At 45.6% G+C, this 20,575-nt stretch overlaps 1 protein-coding gene and 1 long non-coding RNA gene across 3 annotated transcripts in view; one reads left to right on the top strand and one right to left on the bottom strand.

Moving 5' to 3' along the window:
• LOC146009349 (uncharacterized) overlaps nucleotides 1–1,558 on the bottom strand; it is a 28,837-nt gene extending 27,279 nt beyond the window's left edge. The window contains exon 1 of the long non-coding RNA XR_014444643.1: nucleotides 1,345–1,558. This is a non-coding gene — a long non-coding RNA (uncharacterized LOC146009349). The remainder of the gene's footprint in view (nucleotides 1–1,344) is intronic.
• A 5-nt stretch (nucleotides 1,559–1,563) lies between these two features.
• LOC146009348 (peroxisome proliferator-activated receptor gamma coactivator-related protein 1-like) lies at nucleotides 1,564–20,209 on the top strand. 2 transcript variants are annotated; one of them, XM_083149629.1, is made up of 13 exons: nucleotides 1,564–1,718; nucleotides 3,967–4,116; nucleotides 4,238–4,390; nucleotides 5,850–8,742; nucleotides 8,824–8,877; nucleotides 10,300–10,357; nucleotides 11,953–12,023; nucleotides 12,452–13,280; nucleotides 15,495–15,656; nucleotides 16,766–16,823; nucleotides 18,205–18,326; nucleotides 18,999–19,150; nucleotides 19,783–20,209. In XM_083149629.1, exons 1-13 carry the CDS (start codon nucleotides 1,638–1,640, stop codon nucleotides 19,884–19,886), a joined length of 4,887 nt encoding a protein of 1,628 aa, XP_083005755.1. In that variant the 5' UTR covers nucleotides 1,564–1,637; the 3' UTR covers nucleotides 19,887–20,209. The 2 variants fall into 2 exon arrangements, with proteins under 2 accessions (XP_083005755.1, XP_083005754.1); XM_083149628.1 differs by having other exon boundaries at nucleotides 5,850–8,751.
• The last annotated feature ends 366 nt before the right edge of the window (nucleotides 20,210–20,575 follow it).

The following is a 20,575-nucleotide window of genomic DNA, read 5'->3' as shown; positions in this document are numbered from 1 at the left end:
TAGTCAGCACCGCGGTCGCTAGCCAGCATCACCCTCTCATGAGACACTTGCCTTAGTGTCCCTTGCAGAGGTCTCCTTCAGAGGGCTGCTGCTGGCGGCGTCGGCTGTCATAACAGCCAAGGAGCAGGCAGGGACAGGTGTGCGGCTGCCTGCGGTTGTCACACTCACTCAGTCTCCTGGCTGTCTGAAAGGGCACGGGCGGGACGGGTGCGCGGCGTCAGGAAGTACACAATGCGCATGTTCGCGCACAGTCCCGCCCACCCCAGCCAGCAGATCCACCTCCCCCGCATCCCACTGCTAAGGGGACAGCTCGCGGAAGGATTTTAAGGGGACAGCGCGTGGAAGGATTTTTTTTTTTAATCAGCACAGCATTTAATAAAAAAAACGCAATTCACTGGCGGGCCACCTAAAACAACTCGGCGGGCCACTCGTGGCCCGCGGGCCATGGGTTGAAGACCCCTGCTGTAAACGGTAGCCGGGTCAGGACCTGGGTAGGATTCTCTGGGAAATGGACCCGGTTTTTTTTTTCAGCTACCCCTTTATCACCGACGCTAACCCGGAGGCAAAAAACGGTGTAAAAGGGGTATTACAGAGCCTGTTGAGATTCTCTTTATCAAGATGCCATGGTCAGTGATTTCACCGCCAGCATTCCCACCACCGGGATATCATATTTATCCCAAAGGGTGAACACGGGAATGAGTGTACCAGGAAAAAGAGAATTTAGAACGAGGGATAGAAGATGTGTATTTTTAGTGACCAATAGAAGCTGTGGAGATTAAGAGAAAGTCTGACATGACAAGGCAGGGAGTTCCAGGGGAGGGAAGCGAAGACCAAGCTGGAGGAGTCTTGGGGACATGAGAGGAGGTAACCAAAGTAGTGATGTTTCGTATTATAATGTATGTACTCACATACCTCCCAACATGACCCTCTCCAGGAGGGACAGAATGCTCTGTTTGTGGACTTCCATCTTAATTTATGATTGTCATCACCTGTTTTAAACAGGGTAATTGATAAGAAAGGTGTTTAAGCACAGATGATGGTAATCCATAAATTAAGAAGAAAGCCCAGAAACAGAGCAATGTGTCCCTCCTGGAGAGGGTCATGTTGGGAGGTATGTACTCACACCCTGCTCCTCATTACGCTGAGAGTGCATGCTCAGCGGGTGAGTGGCTCTCAACACACTCCCATAATGCCCAGCAAATTAGGATATATTTTTTTTTACAGTTTTAATACAACTACTGAACAAATAGCAAGTCATAAAGAGAAGAGGAAATGCTTGGTGGCAATAACACCTACCTGAAGCTACTACCCACATGGTCAATATTGACATTACTTGGCACATACCTTGAAAAATAAACTGGGATCCTGATAATGAAGCGCTGCAAGCTACGCAATAATCACTTCATTGTGTTTGCTGATCCTGTGTTATACAAATACACTACTACTACTGCCTGACAAAATACACCAACTACTTGTTGAAGTTCCTCAGAACTATTTTGGAAGTTTTGCCACCATCAAGATGGCCGCCAGGCCCGGCCTCGCTCTATTCCTGGCCCTGGTAGCCCCGCCCCCTGCCATGCGGCGAGCACCACGTGTGCCGGCAAAAAAAGTATCAGAGCCGGGAGCCGAGAACCAAGATGGCGGCGCGGTGGGGAACGGGAGAGGAGACGCTCACCATCGGGGGAATGGAGTTCTTCGCCGCCGGAGGCCGCCACCAGGTATCGCAGCAGTTGCCCCTAGCCTGGCGGTGGCGGGCGAGGCCCGGGGTGGGCACTGGGGTCCCCCAGACGCGCTGTCTGCACCAGCTGCCGGTGACACGTGGATGGCAGAGACACGCGTGTGTGCAGGAGCCGCCCGTGGGAATGTCTGGTCAGCGGCCCCTGGGCTCTCCGACTACCGTGCCAGGGATCTGGGGACCCCTGTGTGCTGCTCCAGTCACAGGGGGCCCCCAATACATGGAACAGCCCCAACATATGTGTAACATGTGGTCCCTAAGTACCTGCCGGCTGCTGTCACACTACACCAACCCCTGCCTCTGTGATACATATAATATATTAATATTATACGTACCAGCCCCAGATTCTGCATTCCATATGTTGTCTCAGCGCCTGATTCTGTATTACATGTTATCTCAGCCCCTGACTGCATTACATATGTTCTCAGCCCCTGACTCTGCATTACATATGTTCTCAGCCCCTGACTCTGCATTACATATGTTATCTCAGCCACTGACTCTGTATTACATATGTTATCTCAGCCCCTGACTCTATTACATCTATCTATGTGTGTATGTATGTGTGTATATGTATATATATATATTTATTTATATTGTGTGTATTTACTAGTAAGCCCATTCAAAGCTAATGCTTTGAAATCTAGTAGATGTATTTGCACTTGCCGCCAACAGATGGCAGTGTTTTGAAGACACATGGACACTAGACATATGTCATAGAATATTACTAAATACTCACCTGAGGTACCACCACTTGCCACTAGATGCCTGTTTAGGACCAAATTACTCTAACAGAAAGTGAAAGCGAAATGATCTGTTTCAAACTTGCTGGTAAGACAGATTGGAGGTAGCAGTAGATAGAGAAAACCATAATTTTTACAGGCTTTTAACTAGTCTATAATATTACGCCCACCATAAGCCCTGACTCTTTATTACATCTATTATCTACTCTGTAATCAGTGCTCACTTCTATTCTATAATCCCAGCCTCTGACTCTTATCTGTATTGTTCCTCAGGCTAATTACTTCTTGTGTCTTAAATGACCTCGCCCACCTGTTATCTACCAAACATCAAAACTGAAACTTTTTTACACACGTAGCGATAAAGGGCTATGTTTTCTGGTGCTGCCCTGACATCTTTTAGTATTTCCCCTCGCATTGCAGCATACTTATCTACTGGGATGCTTTCATAGAGTTTGCCAGTAGGTGGCTCCACCCGCCCCATCTCCCTTTTTTCTTTTCTGGGTGTGGATCGTATCATCGACCACAATTAGGTCGACATGGATGAAGGTCGACGGGTGTCTAGGTCGATAAATGCGTTAGGTCGACATGGTCGTGAGGTTGACATGTTTTGTTTTTTTAACTGGTTTTATTTTTACCAGAATGTCGACACCGTCAACATGGACACAGTTGGAAGTCAACCGCAGCGCTTCGCTCGCTATGCTCAGCACACTATTTTATTCTCCCACCACGCCCTAGTGGATGGTAGGGCATGAAATACTGCCTGTCGGCTAAAAAAAAAAAAAAACAGTGAAAAAACCCATGTCGACTTCGCGACCTGTCAACCTAACCCATGTTGACCTGGTATACTCTGGGAGGCTGTACTGTTATATAGCAGAAGCTGTCAGGCGGCGATGATATCAGGGGATCATTGCTGTTAGTGTTGTTGGTCCCAGGAAATTAATGTTGCAGGTATTATACGTGTGTAGGCGTAGTCAGTCCTTGTTAGTATGGCGTATCGGACACTTGTGCTGGATGAGCCGAGTGGACTTTATCTGTGTTCCTGTAAATTTCCCTATCTGGTACATTGAAAAGCTCTTTGGCAGTGCAAGGAAGATCACCACCTGCCAGGAATCTCGCTGAATAGGTGATATTTGCAGCACACATCTGCTTACTATCTATGTATTGGTGTTCGTTCTAGCACCCGCCACCTTTGAAAACCCATGCAGTTCCTCTTCTCTGCCTGGGGTATCGCTGTCCGCTGTAGTGCTTCTAGCACAGTTTGGTCTGTATATCAGCACTGATATGCAAACCAGACCTGTTCTAGAAACACCACAGCAGACAGCGACACCCCAGAAAGGGAGCAGGAACTGCATGGGTTTTTAAAGATGGCGGGTGCTAGAATGAACACTATGTATGTAATATTTTATTCGCTGTAGGATGACATCTTTATTCATGATGCATGTAAGCCAGTTTGGTCTTCAGTAACTTCACATATCCACTATTCTATTCCAGCATCATGGCCTGGAGGAAGACGAGGCCAGTGATGACCTCTCTGAACTCTCTCTGTCCTCCCTGGATAATGGAGGGCTACTTGGGACTTTCCAAGGATACATTGACAACTCCATCATTTCCATCCTTGATGATACTGGTTCCCAGGCTGAGGTATTGACCACCCTGTACCATCTGACTGGTCCATTTCATACCTCATACACTTTGAGGACTAGTAATCTAGTCATTGTCAGAAGGGTTCTGCATCTGCTCAAATAGTGTTTTTGTTCCCCAGAATAATGATCTTCTCGATGAGGAGGATGAATTAACTCTCCTGACTGCTCTGACAGAGATATTGGACAATACAGGCGATGAGAACATGTCCCCTTTTGATGCGCTTCCTGATACAGAACTTCTGGTGTCCTCAAAGGGTCGAGATACTAGCTCTGTAAGTATGTCACACTTTCATGCCTGTATGATCAGGAAGTAGTGTTACATGGCAAACCTCGACTTTAAATTAAGTTTGAATTGAATCCCAAGTGCAACTCGAATCATAGGCAAACGAGGGGGGGGGGGGGGGGGGGTGTTCTGGTTCCCCGGAAACCCTTCCCCTTTTGGCAAGTGGGAATGTGAGCTTAGAAAGTGCAGTACTAGTTCCATTATGTTTTTTTTTTTTATTATAATGATATATTTAACCTTTTCTTGACCACTTATTTAAATGTTTGATACAGCCAATACTATAGACCAATAGTGTTAGAAATTAATACTGTATTCCATACAGTATCCACTGTATAAAAATACCAATGTGTACATTGATGTCTGGGTATTATTACTCCCCCCAGACTACCACATTGCTCCAATGTTGCACAGAGTGTGAGATTGTGGACTGAATTTGGAAACACCCCTCTAGAAATCCTACGTTTGACACTGGAACTTCATTGTCCATTTGGGAGCTTTCTTGTGGTATGCTGGACGCAGACCCTGTTGTCCTTACAATCCTCCGACACAATAAGTGATGCATTTGTTCAGGAGATTGCATAATGTGTACGCTCTAGATGTAGTGTTCTGGTATTAGTGAAATTGGACCTACAGTCACATCGTATGCAACTTAAGTCTAAATTGAAAGTGATGGGTCACATTTTGTGAGCGACTGTTTGGCCAAGTGGCACCAGTAGAGTTGGTTATTGATGGTAACGTGAAATCTCAACTTCTAAACATGTAACAGTGGTGATAAAAGAAGCCCTTAGGGGGAGGTCATGGACAGGGCAGTGAAGCAAATTAGGGTTCTTGAAAACACCATATCTGCCCTCTTATTTCAGCATGTCTTTAGGGTTAAATAACCCATTCCTCAATATGTCCAGATGTTAAGCTTACGGACCAGTGTTCTAAAGTGAGGGACAATTGGAAAACGGAGAGGTCAAAAGGCTAAAACCAGAGAGAGCAGTATTTAAGACGATGGGAAGTCCAATTCGTGTTCTCAATTAAACTAAGATTCTGATACACCAGGATATAGGGTACCATTTACAGTATTCTTTCTGTTTAATCTGCCCTACCTCCTTTATTGTAATATTTGGTGTTAGACTTCCTAAACCCGTTTATTAAAACATCGCCTTTATAGCTCCTAAGTGAGCCAAATATGATAGAGGTCCTCAAACTCCTAGAACTGTACGGTGCTCCTGGAGACAAAGTACGTTGCCTGGGCTCAGACTGGATATCCTTTAAACCTAGACTTCTTGGAAGGAGAGTTTGATCGTTGTATATTAGAGTAGAACATTTTCTCCTTGTTGGCCATCTGGTCAGTTGTTTAGTGTGATTTGTTTGCTTTATGTATAATTGGGTCATTTCCATATGGCACCTGTAAGGTTGTAGAGCAGTGCTGATGCTCATCTCCTGGTTTTCCTTCACAGATGGACGCCCGCTGCTCTGGCCCAAACTGGGATCTTTTTCCAGACCATATCGGTTCGACTGCAAAAAGACGGAAGCGAAATAAAAGCATTAGAGGATGTTTACTTCGCAGAGAACAAAGAACGGACCCGTCCCGACAACGCAGTGATGGAGAAGACGAAGAGGTGCCGAGTCCAGAGAAAAGCCCCAGCTTACTTCCCTTTGACAAAGACTTTTCCATTGACCCTGGAGTGGAGATCCGAGAACTGGAACGTTACTCAAAGCAGCGCACTCCTTGTATCATTAATACAGAGAACGTTACCCTCCATGACCTGGTGAAATACATGCACCCTTACTGCCTGCCTGCCATAGCTGTGTGCCTAGACCCAGAAGACGACGAAAGCCTCCTGGACGATTCTCTATTTCTTGAGATCGTGTCTGAGCAGGGGGAATGTATAAAAGTTCCTGTAGTTGTGGAACACCCAGAGGAAGAGCTGAGCCCGGTATCTTCAGGAGATAACCCTTCTACACTGGACTCCTCCGGAGAATTGCATAGGAAAACCCCATTGTCACCCAACTCTTCGGAGCAGTGTTGTCCTGAACATGAAGAAAATACTGGACTTCACCTGTCTAGTACAGAGATTGCAGTGAAGGCAAATGAGTGTTTGGACAAGGAATTGACCATTTTGCCTGGACTAGAGGAAATAACCACTGAACCTGTGACCACTGATGAAACGGTTGCTATAAATCTGGACAATAAAGGCAGCACTGATGGCTGTAACCCAGACTTAGAGGGAACGGTTCAGGATTCTCAGAAGATTGATGACCCAGAACCAATTTCTGGCAAGGAAAGGCTGCGATTGAAGGAAAAGAAATCCAGCAAAGACGATAAATTACTCAATACCACAAAATCAAAAGTTAAAAGTAAAAATAAAAAAGACAGCAAAGACAATTTACAAGATGTGCCCAATCCAGTAACAGCGCAAAGTGCCGTCCAATCTTTCCCCAGCCGCATAAGTAACCCTGCGTTGCAGGAGTCTGACGTTTTAATGAAAACATTGGAACAGATGAAGGATTCCCAGATGGAACTTCGATCATCGAGGATGGGTCGCACCAAAGTGAGAACACGAGGAAGCTTGGAGAGTACGAACACTGTGCGGAAAGTGACAGCTGGCGCCTGCAAAGACGTGTCTGCTTGTACGGAAAAGGAGCAGGCAAATTGTATAAAAGGAGTTTATGGTGTGGACCATGCATTAGGGAAAGATAACATAAAACGTGATGGAGATCAAAGCTCAGAACCTGACGTGGCTCCTGTGTCTGCTGTAAGTGGTGATGTGCAGTCTGATGGGGCGAGTGGCCAGGATGCGTTGGTTTCTTCAGCTCTTGATGTTCCTTTAAAGAAGACTTCAAGTATGGAGGAGCGGAGTCTCTCAAAAAGTGAAGATGGGCGAGAATGTGATTCTACACAGTGTTCCAAAGACCCCAAGCCCAAGGCCCTCAGCCTAAGCGATTATAGGAAGCGGCTTCAACACCGCAAACCAAACTCCGAGCAAGAGACTGAAAATGTGTCTTGCAGTAAATGGCCGTCCATTCCCGAGCCACCCAAAGAGTTGGCAGAACTCCCCTGTTTGGTTCTACCAGCAACGTTAAATAAAAGCTCACTGGTGGAAAAACAACCTGTCCCAAAGAAGGCTCCGGAGTCTTCCTCTGAGCCTAATGTTCTTGCAAGTATAGGGTCTGTCCTGTCAAATGTGGCTTTAACGTCTGTATGTAGTCAGGTGGCTCCACAGGTGAAACCAGCAGAAGCAGCATTTAGAAATATTGTAGACCTTATTCCACCTCCTGCGGTAGCCTCCCAGCCAAATGTACCACCACCTTTCTATCCACCCAGTTGGTCAACTGCCCCTTCATATCCTGCGTTTTATACTGGTATGCCGCCTTTGCCAGTAGTTCCTCATTTTCCAAATTGCATGCCCCCTATCTTACCCATGCAACCACCTCCACCAGTGATGGGTTGGCCTTCATTTCCCCCACCTCCTATTCCAGTGAGGCCAGTTCGTCCTACTGGTTGGGCTTTTGGGCTGCCACCACCTTACTGGTCAAGCTCTCAAGTTCCCCCATTGGTTCCCAATAGCAGTTGCCTGCAAAGCTCTTCTCCCTTTAGTGCAGCAAGTGTAAATGTACTGCCTGCTGAGAAGATGCCCGAAGTTATGCCTTTTCCACTTGTAGAACACCGTAACCAGGATTCTGAACTTGCCAAGGATAAAACAAGCCAAATACCATTGCAGAGGCCGGAACATAGGATAACTACAAGAGAAACCAGAATCGTTGAAACACTAGAAAGTGTTGAGCATGCTAAACCTACATATAAGGCATCGCCCAACGTTTGTCCACAACCCAAAAAGTCTGATTCCCAGTCATCAACTGTCGAGAAAGTCCAGTCTAAACCTCCACAAGAGTCCATGAAGGTAAATGTTACTGCTCCTGACCAACCACCTACAAACCAGACCGTCTTCAAAATAATGGAAATCTTAAAAAAGGCTCAAAAGCTTGGCTATCGGCTCAAACCACCGCTTGTGTCTTCTTTATCAGTGCCCGGTACACCGCCGGGAGGTGAAATACCTGCAGTAAAACCTGCTGATCCTGATCAGACCGTAGTTGCCTCTCTCTGCACACAAGTTCCTTCACCTGTAGTCCCTAAAACTTCCGTTGCACCTGTCAATCCAAAAGCTGATGTCCTCATTCCAACCGCTCAATGTGACACCCCAAAAGTCTCGGTGGAAGGTGACCCTGTAACAGCATGTATCCTCCCTATCCAGAGTACCCAAGGCTCTGGTCCTCCACCTGCAGATGAGGTGTGTGCATCAGGGGAAAGCATCCCGACCAATCACAGGGACCCAGAGGGAACGAGCACCGGTAAGTCAGGTAACCGATGTATAGTGTTGTGTGTAGGTTGTGCCTCTACATTGTCTCATTTTCTTTCTCCTTTAATTTAAGGTATTGTGGCATCAAATCTCAGCAGCTTGCTGGAACAATTTGAAGAATTTGTTGGTAAGTTTATGCCATGACTGTTCTGATATGGACTATTAGGAACTGATTGATTGAGAGCCTTCAGAAGGAGTTATTGAGCTCTATAATAACTGCAATGCACCGAAAGTAGTACATGTGGCACTATGGGGTGTCCTGCTGTCGGGGAGTAGGGAGGTCAATGTTGCCATAGATCAGGGCTGGTCAAACTGATCCCCAAGATCTACCAACAGGTCATGTTTTCCAGGCCAACTGTGGAATGTGTTAGTTAGCAATGAATGCAGCACATGTTTGAAAAGGTATCAGTAATGACTGCACCGGTGCACCAGCTAGGGGAGTCTGGGGAATGTGACAGTAATGACTTCACCTGTGCGCCAGCTAGGGAGTCTGGGGAATGTGACAGTAATGACTGCACCTGTGCACCATCTGGGGAATGTGACAGTTAGTAATGACTGCACCTGTGCACCAGCTAGGGAGTCTGGGGAATGTGACAGTTAGTAATGACTGCACCTGTGCACCAGCTAGGGAGTCTGGGAAATGTGGACTGTTGGTAGGTCTCTAGCATTGGTTTGGCCTGGGTAACTCCTGCCATAGCTAATTGATGTCTAGAGCAGTGGTAGCCAACCCTAGCCCTCGAGAGCTACCAACAGTTCACATTTTCCAGACAACCTAGCTGCTGCACTCATTAATCACTGGCACATTTTAAAAGATCCACAGGTGGAGCTAATTAGCTCACTTGTAATTCTGTGTGGAGACCTGCAAAACATGCACTGTTGGTAGCTCTCGAGGACTTGGGATGGCTACCCCAGGTCTAGAGGCTGCTGTTGGGGGTGCTAGAATGAACTCTACAAACACTGGGGGGGGGGGGGGGGCTTCGTCTTTGTCTGGCTCCTACACTGGCTCCTACACTTTCACCCTGGCTCCTAGATAATAAAAAAAAATTGAGGACATTAGCGAGGGCCATGCTGCAGAATGTAGTATTTTCCAATGCCGGGTCACGTTGCTCCAGACGTCACTGGGGGTACACATTGTGTAATGTTTACCCAGCTTCAGGCTGACAATCATCCGCTTCTGACTTTAAACTGCTCAAGGTGGTGGTGTTAGCTTATCACTCTTGCCGCCACCTGGTGGAGGGACTTGAATCTGCAGGGGACCTGCCTTTCGTACCTTTTGGGAATAATTTGACCCCATCACTTGTAATTCAGTATTATGTTTAATGCTTTAACACAATTTGACTGGAGGTTCTAGGCAAGCTGGATGATCTCTTTACATTTCCTATCTGATTCTTAACCACTGAAGACATTGTGTCAATCTCTAAAGAGATTATTAACTGTTTGAGTGTCAGTGCTAGTGACAGGTTGTTGATGAGCGGTGGTGAGGTATTTGTGTTCTGTGCATATTACAGTCCTTGATTTACAGAATTTCACCAAATTTGGTTCTTTGCAGCTAAAGATGAGAAATGCCATTCTCCCAGTCATGATACATTGGCTGTAGGAATCTCAAGGTAAGTGAGTGGGGAAGTTGTTCTTGGTGTGATCTATAAAAGTAAAGTCCGCCTGCGTGATATTACGTTCTGCTGGGAGTCGCGTCTAATTACAATATCTGTTCCGCTTGCATAAAATTGTATCTAGTGCACAGAGTTATATCGGTCATCTATAATGTTGGGTACATACTATATAATCCACTCTAGAAGAGATATCGGTATATAACTCTCAGGCAAATTATGTAGTGCATACACACTTAACATTATCGTTCAGTGGAGTCCTCCTGGACCCGCCCACGTGTTTGTTGGCGATTGTAGGGAAGTCCAGGTGCATGTATAGACGACGGAGAATGTGTTAACGATCCTTGTGAGCACGCAGTCAACAACAACATTAAGTGTACACACTAAAGGTGCATACACACTGTACAATTTTTTTTTGACAAACTATTTTGACCAATTTCGGCCATTCTGAATGAAATTGGTCAAAATATCTTTCAGTGTGTTTGCGACGAATGATGATGCGCATACCCGCCAGTTGTTCATCAAGGTCGTCAACTGTGCATTTGCTCAATTTGGATATCTTTCAAAAAGCCTATAAACTGTAGCTAGATCTTTCGTCTGTCGTCAATATCTTTCATCCTTTCAAGGGAAATGTCTGTCAACAAAATTGGTCAAAAAATTGTACAGTGTGTATGCATCTTAAGTGATATTTTAAACGAAAAGGGCCAAAATGAGCGATGTTGTCAAAAATATTTATTTTGTGTGGGGCTTATAGGTGACTACATAGACTGTACTCCGACGATCTTTCTTAAATAAAGGTGCCCATACACTGGTCCGACTTGTCTGACAATAGATTTCCCTTGATTTTGCGGGGGTGCGGAAATGCAATTTGGCACTTGATTGACTTATCGCATGTAAAAGGACTCGGGTAGTTCAAGGGAAAAAGCACCTGCCATGTGCCGCCGATGGCTGCGTATACGTTTGAACGTGCCCAATTTTACCTGATTTTCTCGGCCAAAACCGCACCCCTAAATCTGTTTGTTTTGGAATGTCAACAGTTGTTTCTGGACCGCTGTTTCACCAACCAGCATTTAATTCTTGTTTCTGTGCACTGTGAGAAACTGTTTGCAGTTTCTTTTCACTTTTACGTTCTTTATTTCACGCTAAGATTGGAATCGACTGGAACTTCAAATTGCGTGTCCAGTAATATTGTTCCAGGATGTGCTTTGTGACTGTGTATGAATTAAATGGTGTTCGCCATTGTGACTGAGAATTAAGGCACTGGACTATATAAAAGCACTGGGAATATATTTACCTTCAAACCTCTGTTATTCTGACATCTGTTTGTTTAAAAAAAAAAAAAAAAATGCACCAATTCTTGCAGTTGTTGAATAATGTATTTTGTTCCAATGGAGGGATAAAAAAAATAAAGCCTTGAAACGCGGGAACTAGAACATGCGTCTCTGTACGGGGATTAGGGTAATGTCTGATCCCGCTCACCTTGTACTGGGAGGTTTATTTGTTCTGTATTTTATCCTGAAACGCTTTGTGGCGGCACCCGGCGGTTCTTGTTCTGTGAGTAGGATTTGATCTATGAATTTTCCTTATCTTTGCAGGTCTGTAAAACCTGTATCGGTGGAGGAGATACGCGATAAACATCCGGCACCTGAGCTGGCGAATGCAGCCGGTATGTACACTCTGGGACTATAATACATTGTAGATCTGTAATATAGAGCAGTACACTGGTCAAACCCATCACGCAGGTGTCCTATGGCGAGCTCGCCTGTCAGACCGTAACGCAGGTGTCCTATGGCGAGCTCGCCTGTCAGACCGTAACGCAGGTGTCCTGTGGCGAGCTCGCCTGTCAGACCGTAACGCAGGTGTCCTATGGCGAGCTCGCCTGTCAGACCGTAACGCAGGTGTCCTGTGGCGAGCTCGCCTGTCAGACCGTAACGCAGGTGTCCTGTGGCGAGCTCGCCTGTCAGACCGTAACGCAGGTGTCCTATGGCGAGCTCGCCTGTCAGACCGTAAATTTGTACAGCTTGCTTAGAAGTATATTATAAGCCGTTCCCTGGCCAATAGCAGACTGACGCAAATGTTGTTTTTATCTTACAGGTGTCGCCCCTCCCGCAGCTCCATCGCGTCCTGCCTGCAAGCCTGTTCCTGTGTCCTTGCTTGGGATATCCAGGACTCAGCTTGGACCGGCGAGAAGCTGCTCTTCACCCTTGAAGACCACACAGCTCATTGAGGCATTACCGTTACCCCGGGGCAGACTGAGAAACCGCGATGGGTCTGCCATACATGTGGCATCGCCTCCTGTCCATGTGGCATCGCCTCCTGTCCACGTGGCATCGGGCGAGCATGATTACTGCTTCCTTTCTGCCACCCGCCATGGGCAGAGCCCAGTCGCTGATGGTAACGGTGCACCCCCTGGAGCACTGGGCCCACCAGCTCCGTGCGAGGAAGGGTCCCGCTGGAACGTCAAGCACCACCCGCATATTACAATAAAGCCCATTGTGCAGTTCAGCACAACACAAAAGAAAGCCCCACCAAAGCTGCCGCCTTCAGTCGCCCCCATCCAAAGTACGGACTGTGGCTCGGGGAAGCCGGAAGCACCTTATAAAACTATTCAAAAACATAGTAATGCTCCTCTGGACCATAGGATACCTACTACATCAGAGTCTGCCGGTACCACCCCTCCGGGCTCAGCTTTAGGGTCCTCCGAGCCTTCGCCTTATCACAGGGACTGTGGAGAGAGCAGAACTGATGTAACAAGAGAGAACTCCTCCGTGTCCCGAAGGTCTCTGCGCTGCTACAGGAAATGCACCAGGTCCCCCAGTCCCCAGAAGTCTACAGGGAGCGAGAGGTCAAGTCGTAGCCGTTCTTGTTCATCCTCCTCTTCAAGCTCTCGTTCCAGATCCCCTCCACCAAAGAGGAGAAGAACGTAAGTTGCTGGTTATCACTTGTTAAATGCCCATTTTAAAATGTAGACTCGTGCTTGGCTCTACTCCCTCCTGTTGTGGAGAAGACGCTTGCCTTGTCCTTCATATTTTGCGTTGATTTTGTATTTGAATCAATATAAATCTAAGGGGCTTAAAAAAAAAAAAAATAACGGGCCCTTTGCAGATTTAAAAATCTGCAAAGGGCCCGTTATTTTTTTTTTTTTTTTTTTAATCCTGTAATTAGTGTTGGCGGGTGGTAAATGTTTGCACAGTTGTTCCTGGCCCGAGGAACTCAGAAAACGTGAACAGAGACGTCATTCCTATGAGACTGAATGTTAGGAGCCTAAAGTGCATTGAGTCCTATTTGATAGAGCACTTTATATAAATACTTGTATTATTATTATTATTCGTATTATTGTTCTTGATTATTATTATTCTATAAATGCATGTTATTAAAGGGACATATTCCCATGGATAATTGTAGCACATTTGATATGTAGGCTTTGCAGCTTTGGTGGTTAGTCCGATGGTCAGTAGTAGAAGTGAAGATCTGGTTCACGGACCTTTCCGAAAAGTGGTAAACACGTATTTTAGGAGATAATTATATTTCCTTTCACCCCACAGGCCTTAAGTTTTGAAAGCACGCTTACCATGTCCATGCAGCCTTATTCTCAAACCGCACATTCTAACCTCATACGACATATATTTCTATGCAAGGATCCAAGATGTGGCCCATCGGAACTGCGGTGGAATGTAGTCAGAATGATCTGTAGTAATAGTGTTCATTCTAGCACCCGCCATCTTTGAAAACCCATGCAGTTCCTGTTCCCTGCCTGGGGTGTCTGCTGTGGTGTTGCTAAGATAAGGGTCTAGTGAAATTGTCAGTTAATAGTCAGAAATTCCTTTACATCATTCATTGCGCTAACGTACAGTTAATAAGGTATAAATTCTTCAAAAAAGGCCCTTGTGAGCTAGATAATTATAATGGATGGGATTGTTGCCCTCTTTGTATGATGGAGGTGTAATAGAGGTGGATTCTTGTGTACCATAGTATTGTAGGATGTGTATAAGTGACAAAACTGCAAAGAAGCATCCGTTTTGGTAAAGAATAGATAGAACTCCCATTCCATCTTTTCACTTTTTTTTTTTCACCAAATTGGCTGCTAATGTGCAAATGTCGAGGCTGTTTCTGCAAAAGCAGGTTTGGCTTCTCAATGAACCAGATCTGCAGACTCGCATAGTGGGCACAGAAGTGAGAGACTAAGTTAATTATGACACTGCACAAGGCTCTGGTTAGACCACCTCTAGAATTCTAAGTCTCGCACTACAAGGAGGACAAGTTACAACTGGTAAATGTACAGAGCCGGGCAACTAGGCTAATAAAAGGGATTAAGGCCTTGAGCTGTGATGACAGATTAGACCTATTCAGTATGTTTACAATTGAGGAAATGCGCTTAAGAGGCGAAATGCTAACCCATGTATCAATATATCTGGGGGGGGGGGGGGGGGGGGGGGGGGGGGCGAGCGACCAGGAACACTTTACCTTGAGCTCAGTGACCAGGACACGTGATCATCCATTTGGACTGGATGAGAGGAGATTCAAAAATTAAGATTTGAGGGGTTCTTTACGGTTAGGGCAGTAAAGGTTTGAGCTCTGCCCGAGAAGATGGTGTTTGCGTAATAAATACACTTGGGTTAAACAAGTACTGTGTTTAGTGGATAACATTCAGGGTTATAGCAATTACTCTGCAGGTTAACTAAGGGAATAGGGGGCTTGAGATACATACACACTGAATGTTTTTGGCCAGCATGTATGCACAGCAATGATTGCTGAAATCGCTTGGCTTAAAACCGCTCAGTGTATACACACTGAGCAATTAAAAAATAAAAATAAAAAAAATTTCTCTGCTGTGAACGGCTTTCCACGGCAGGACGCTATGGAAATCCGTTCAGTCTGCTGGTAAAACCAGTAGATGAATGGCGGCCGCTGCTGATGTGCTGCAGCACGCATCAGCTCTCGCTGCTCATCCCCTGCCCATTCACACTGGGCAGCTTTTGAGCTGAAAGTTCAAACGGTGAAAAAAAAAACTGACAGGGTGAACTTGATGGACATCTTTATTCAGCCTTACTTACATACTATGTTACTGAAATACGAAAATTGGAATTTAACGGGAAACGTTGAATAACTATCTTTCCTTTTTTAATCCTCATTCTAGATACAGGTCTAGAAATAGTCATCGGACACGGTCGTCCTCCAGTTTCAGTTCTGGTACGGGTAGCTCGTCTAGATCTTCCTCTCCTTCGTCACGATCATCATCCTCCTCATCCAGCCGATCCAGATCACCTTATCGTAATAGATACCGTTGCAGAAGTCCGAGGTAAGTGTGTGGTGTGTTTTTTTTTTTTTGAGCACTACATATGTCGCTGCCCTGCCCCCGGCAACCGGCTGTGTGCAGTGTGGCATAAGCAAGGTACGCCGCACACAGCTGGGAGGGAAGGAGTTGGGACCAGGCAGTCTGAGCTGGGCACCGGCTGAAGCTGAGCTCTATACTCATCTCCGCGGCACTGGCTGGCACTAAGCGGCGCAGACAGTGGCAATACTGACAATTTTGCGGGTTTGCCCGTCTGGGCACTGGATCATAGCCCAGTAAATTCTCAGGAGTACCACTGAAGGGGTTAAATCTTAGTATTGTTGTCTTTGCTTTCCCTTTGTATGTTCGATCAGAGCCGTCCCATTTCGAAGTGCCTGAACTGGTTTATCGGGAGATACTGTATGAATATGATAGAGAAGTCCTAAATGCGGCAATTCCTGCTCCGTTTCTCTTGTCTGTTCGATCATGCTAGTTTCATCAGTTTGTAGCCCGTTATGAGTTATTTGGGGGTTGATCCTATTAGGTGCAGATGATTCACACTCGCGAATCATGGCACCGGGCTCACTTTATGGCAAACTGAATTCGCTTAAATGTGCTCGCACCTCTATAGGGGTGAGAACAATTTTAAGCGAAGGGTGCGAGATCCGCTTAATTCTGGTGCCGTTTTCGGTGTTTAAACGGCACCAGAACGGCACCTTGCACCCTTAGGCAATAATAGGATCGACCCCTAAGAATGAGACCTGAGAAACTTCAGCAATTTCTATTGTGTTCCACAATTGGATTAGAAAACTAATGGATACCTTTATTGCGGCACATTAATGTGCAGTGTATGGGGTGGATTTACTATTGGGAGACCATCGGCCGATCTTAGCTGCGCCAATACTTGTTGTGTTGTTTTTTTATATTCAACTACCACAATTGTATTTCCCATTTTTGCAACACTAGTTGCTTTAAAGCTGCCAGCTAGTCTTGGGTTATAAAGAAATCAATGACGTCTTCATATTATGTAAACGGTTATTAAACAAGTGGCGTTTTGTATGCCGCCTGCACAGTACAGTGATGGCTATTCTTCTGCTTATGAGGATGGGTATGTAACTGCTGCTTTGGCTTGGCAGATTCCAATCCCGGGACCGGTATGACAAGCAGAAGAATGATCGGAAAGAACAAGCCATAGTAAGTGCATCAGCGATCTCCTCAGTGATGTTTCCCTGTATTGTGTGTTCGGGTGACCACTCTTCAGTTGGGGAGCATGGATCTGTGTTCGGTTACATATGGGCAGATGTGCTTATCGATCCACTATAACACTTCCTGCATCGCCTCCGTTGCTAGGTCACCACAGGCACTGTTGGGTTGTTAAAGTGACCGTTATATCATGGTCCTGGACAGGTGCTGCTGTTACAGATAACTCTACAATAAATGGAGGTGTTTCCGGTGCTGAATTCTCCAGTAAAGCTGGCCGTAGACTACCCGATAGTGTTGTGGACACAACGCAGAGAAGAAAAGGAGCGATGAGATTATAATCTGAGCAATGTATGGCGAGATCTCCTTTCACAGCATGAGACGGATTTGAAAAATAAAAGATTCAGATAGTTTTTGTTTAGATCAGGGGTGGCGAATCCAGTCCTCATTTTCCACATCACCTAGCTGGTGCACAGCTGTAGTCATTACTAACTGTCACATTTCCCAGACTCCCTAGCTGGTGCACAGCTGTAGTCAATACTAACTGTCACATTTCCAAGACCACCTAGCTGGTGCACAGCTGTAGTCACTACTAACTGTCTCATTTCCCAGACTCCCTAGCAGGTGCACAGCCGTAGTCATTACTAACTGTCACATTCCCCAGACCACCTAGCTGGTGCACAGCCGTAGTCATTACTAACTGTCACATTCCCCAGACTCCCTAGCTGGTGCACAGCTGTAGTCAATACTAACTGTCACATTTCCAAGACCACCTAGCTGGTGCACAGCTGTAGTCACTACTAACTGTCTCATTTCCCAGACTCCCTAGCAGGTGCACAGCCGTAGTCATTACTAACTGTCACATTCCCCAGACCACCTAGCTGGTGCACAGCCGTAGTCATTACTAACTGTCACATTCCCCAGACCACCTAGCTGGTGCACAGCTGTAGTCATTACTAACTGTCACATTCCCCAGACTCCCTAGCTGCTGCACAGCTGTAGTCACTACTAACTGTTACATTTTCAAACCTGCTGCATTCATTCCTACTATAGATCCACAGGTTGCCTGAGACGCATGAACTGTTGGTAGATCTTTGAGGACCGGGTTGGCCACCCCTGGTTTAGCTGAATGATTTGCACCACTATCCAGCTTACCTGGGCTCACCCTTACTTATAGTTTTCCAGCTTGGGGTTGCCGGTTGTAACTTCAGTTGGTGTATAGGTGATTGCAATGTGTTACTAGAACTATCTGTGTATAGATGGTTATAGTATCAGCATTGTAACATTACATTCCACGTCTTATCTCACTAAATTGCTACATTCTCGGCAGCCCTTTAGCCTCCAGGTTGTAATGATTGTATCTGGCATTTTGCAGAAGGAGAGGAGAGTTGTGTACATTGGGAAGATCAGTGGCCGGATGACCAGAGCGGAGCTGAGCGAGCGCTTTTCTGTCTACGGGAATATAGAGGACTGCACCATTCACTTCAGAGAGAAGGGGTGAGTATAACTTCTGGAAGGAAGCGGGGTTACTGCAGAACTCATGGGTTACCCATCTCAGCAGCTCCTGCCTTGTGCAATAGTTTACTAATTCACTTAACTGGTTAGAATGGGTTTTGTTGTGTAACACTGGGGAAGATGTAATAAGCCTGGGGAAGTGATAAAGTGGAAGGTGATCACGCACCAGACAATCCCCTCCTATCTTCTTACAGGCTAGGATAGAAAAAAGACAGGGAGCTGATTGGCTGCTGCAGTTTCACCTTCCACTTTATCACTTCACCAGGCCTAATACACCTGCCACCTCCCTGAAATTTTTTTAGTGGCTGCCGATGAAAAATGCATCATTTAGATTGCAGATAGTCAAACAATTAAAATAGCGAGGCAATAATTATCTCATGGGTGGGCGTCTTGGAATAGAGTATTCTGCTCTTACGGTTTTTAGCACTCCCGTAATATCGCACGTGCTCTGTTCTGTGAACTTGGCTGCCATCTTGAATTGGATGCAGAGCAAATATAGTGATTTGGACACATGTACCAGGATGTTTGGTGTCGGATCAGATTGGTGCTAGATGACCATGTGACACGTTGTGTCACTTGCCTGTACACTGAGGAGCTGGTCTGTGCTAAGGGAATGTAAGTCCGCTGTGAGTGATATTGTGCGTATGCTTGCAGGGATAACTACGGCTTTGTGACGTACAGCTGCACCGAGGAAGCCTACGCTGCGATAGAGAATGGCCACAAGCTGCGCCTTCCGGATGAGCTGGCCTTTGACCTCTGCTTTGGGGGCAGGAGACAGTTCTGTAGGAGTAATTATGCAGATCTGGGTAAGTGTCCTAGAGCGTTATATATTAAGCCGGGGGGTTCTTGGTTAGAGGTGGGAGAACCCTCAGTTTGCAGAACAGTCAGTGGTGATCTAATATGGGTGGCACAAAGCAGGCCCATTTAGGATACCAGGATGCAGTTAAAATCCCGGCGGTCGGGATCCCGGCGTTCAGAATCCCAACGCCGGAATCACGACCGCCGAAATCCCGACACTTTCTCCCTCCGTGGGTGTCCACGACACCCCTGGAGGGAGAATAAATGAGCGTAGCGAGGCACCGGGCCCGCTGTGTGCTGAGCGCAGCGAGCCCGCAAGGGGGGGCGATCCACGTAGTCTCCCTCCCCCCCCCCCCTTTGTCGGGATTTCGGCGGTTGGGATTTTGAACGCCGGGATCCCGACCACGGGGATTTCATACTGCTTCCAGGATACCACAGCACACACCACTCCCCTATTTACTTACAAACAATGTTGTGATATGTACATATGCTCACAGATCACAGACATATTTTAAGCATTATTTTCCTAATTGTCCTGAATATACAAAAAAATAAAAGTATTTGGTCTTTATTTTGAATTTGACTTTGCTCTAGTACTTGGGCTTAATGTCTTGAGTTTTTAAATATAAATGAATTTCAGATTCGAACCGCGATGACTTTGACCCAGTGCGCTCTAGGAGAAAGCTTGAAACGCTAGACTTTGAAACATTACTGAGAGAGGCACAGAAAAGTCACCGAAGGTAACACTACACCCAAGCTTCGGATCAAAATTAGATTGAAATTATGAATTTACCTCAAAACACTGGAGAAGGTCATTCAGTGAATACAATCAGGAGTCTCCTGATTTAATGCGGATTTATTATTTTTTTTATTTTATTTAACAAACTAAATAAGCAAAAAAAAAAATCCATAGAGGTGTTTAAAGACATTTAAAATTTTATTTTTTTAAATGATATTTGTTTTCTAACCTATTTAACAGCTCATAATGTACATTATGACATTCTCTGCACAGATCTGATGAGGAAATCACTGCAAACCTAAATAAAGTATATTGAGAAAAACTGGATACTAGTTTTTTGTTAGAAATTACATTTTTTGCATTTTAAAGTTTGATTTGTATTTTAGTGGACTGTGGTGGTTTCATGTATTCAGTGTTTTAAGAGTTCTACATGCCCTCGGCAAATATTAGTCTGTTAGATCGAACTACTGCTGTATTGCTTTATAGTTGTTTTTGAGGGTCTTAATTCTGATTTTGTAATTATTATTTTTTTTGTGTCAGGCACGCCAATCATTACACTCTAAGTTATCATACTCTAGAACAGGGGTAAACAAACTCGGTCCTCAGGACCCCACACAGTTTCCAGGTCACCCCGCAGGTGTACAGGTGCATTCATTACTCATTGACACATTTCTAAAGATCCACTGCTGGAGTT

The sequence above is a fragment of the Crinia signifera genome, chromosome 6 (assembly GCF_055691185.1).
Source record: "Crinia signifera chromosome 6, ASM5569118v1, whole genome shotgun sequence".
NCBI lineage: Eukaryota > Metazoa > Chordata > Amphibia > Anura > Myobatrachidae > Crinia > Crinia signifera.
The sequence above is the reverse complement of the archived record's forward strand: the minus strand, read 5'-3'. Positions and strand labels throughout refer to the sequence as shown.

Excerpts from the sequence above, each read along its gene's own strand:
- LOC146009348 (XM_083149628.1), top strand. The coding sequence starts at position 1,638 with ATGGCGGCGCGGTGGGGAACGGGAGAGGAGACGCTCACCATCGGGGGA. Across the intron at positions 1,719-3,966 it reads CCGCCGGAGGCCGCCACCAG|CATCATGGCCTGGAGGAAGA; the intron begins GTATCGCAGCAG and ends ATTCTATTCCAG. Across the intron at positions 16,824-18,204 it reads ATCGGAAAGAACAAGCCATA|AAGGAGAGGAGAGTTGTGTA; the intron begins GTAAGTGCATCA and ends GGCATTTTGCAG.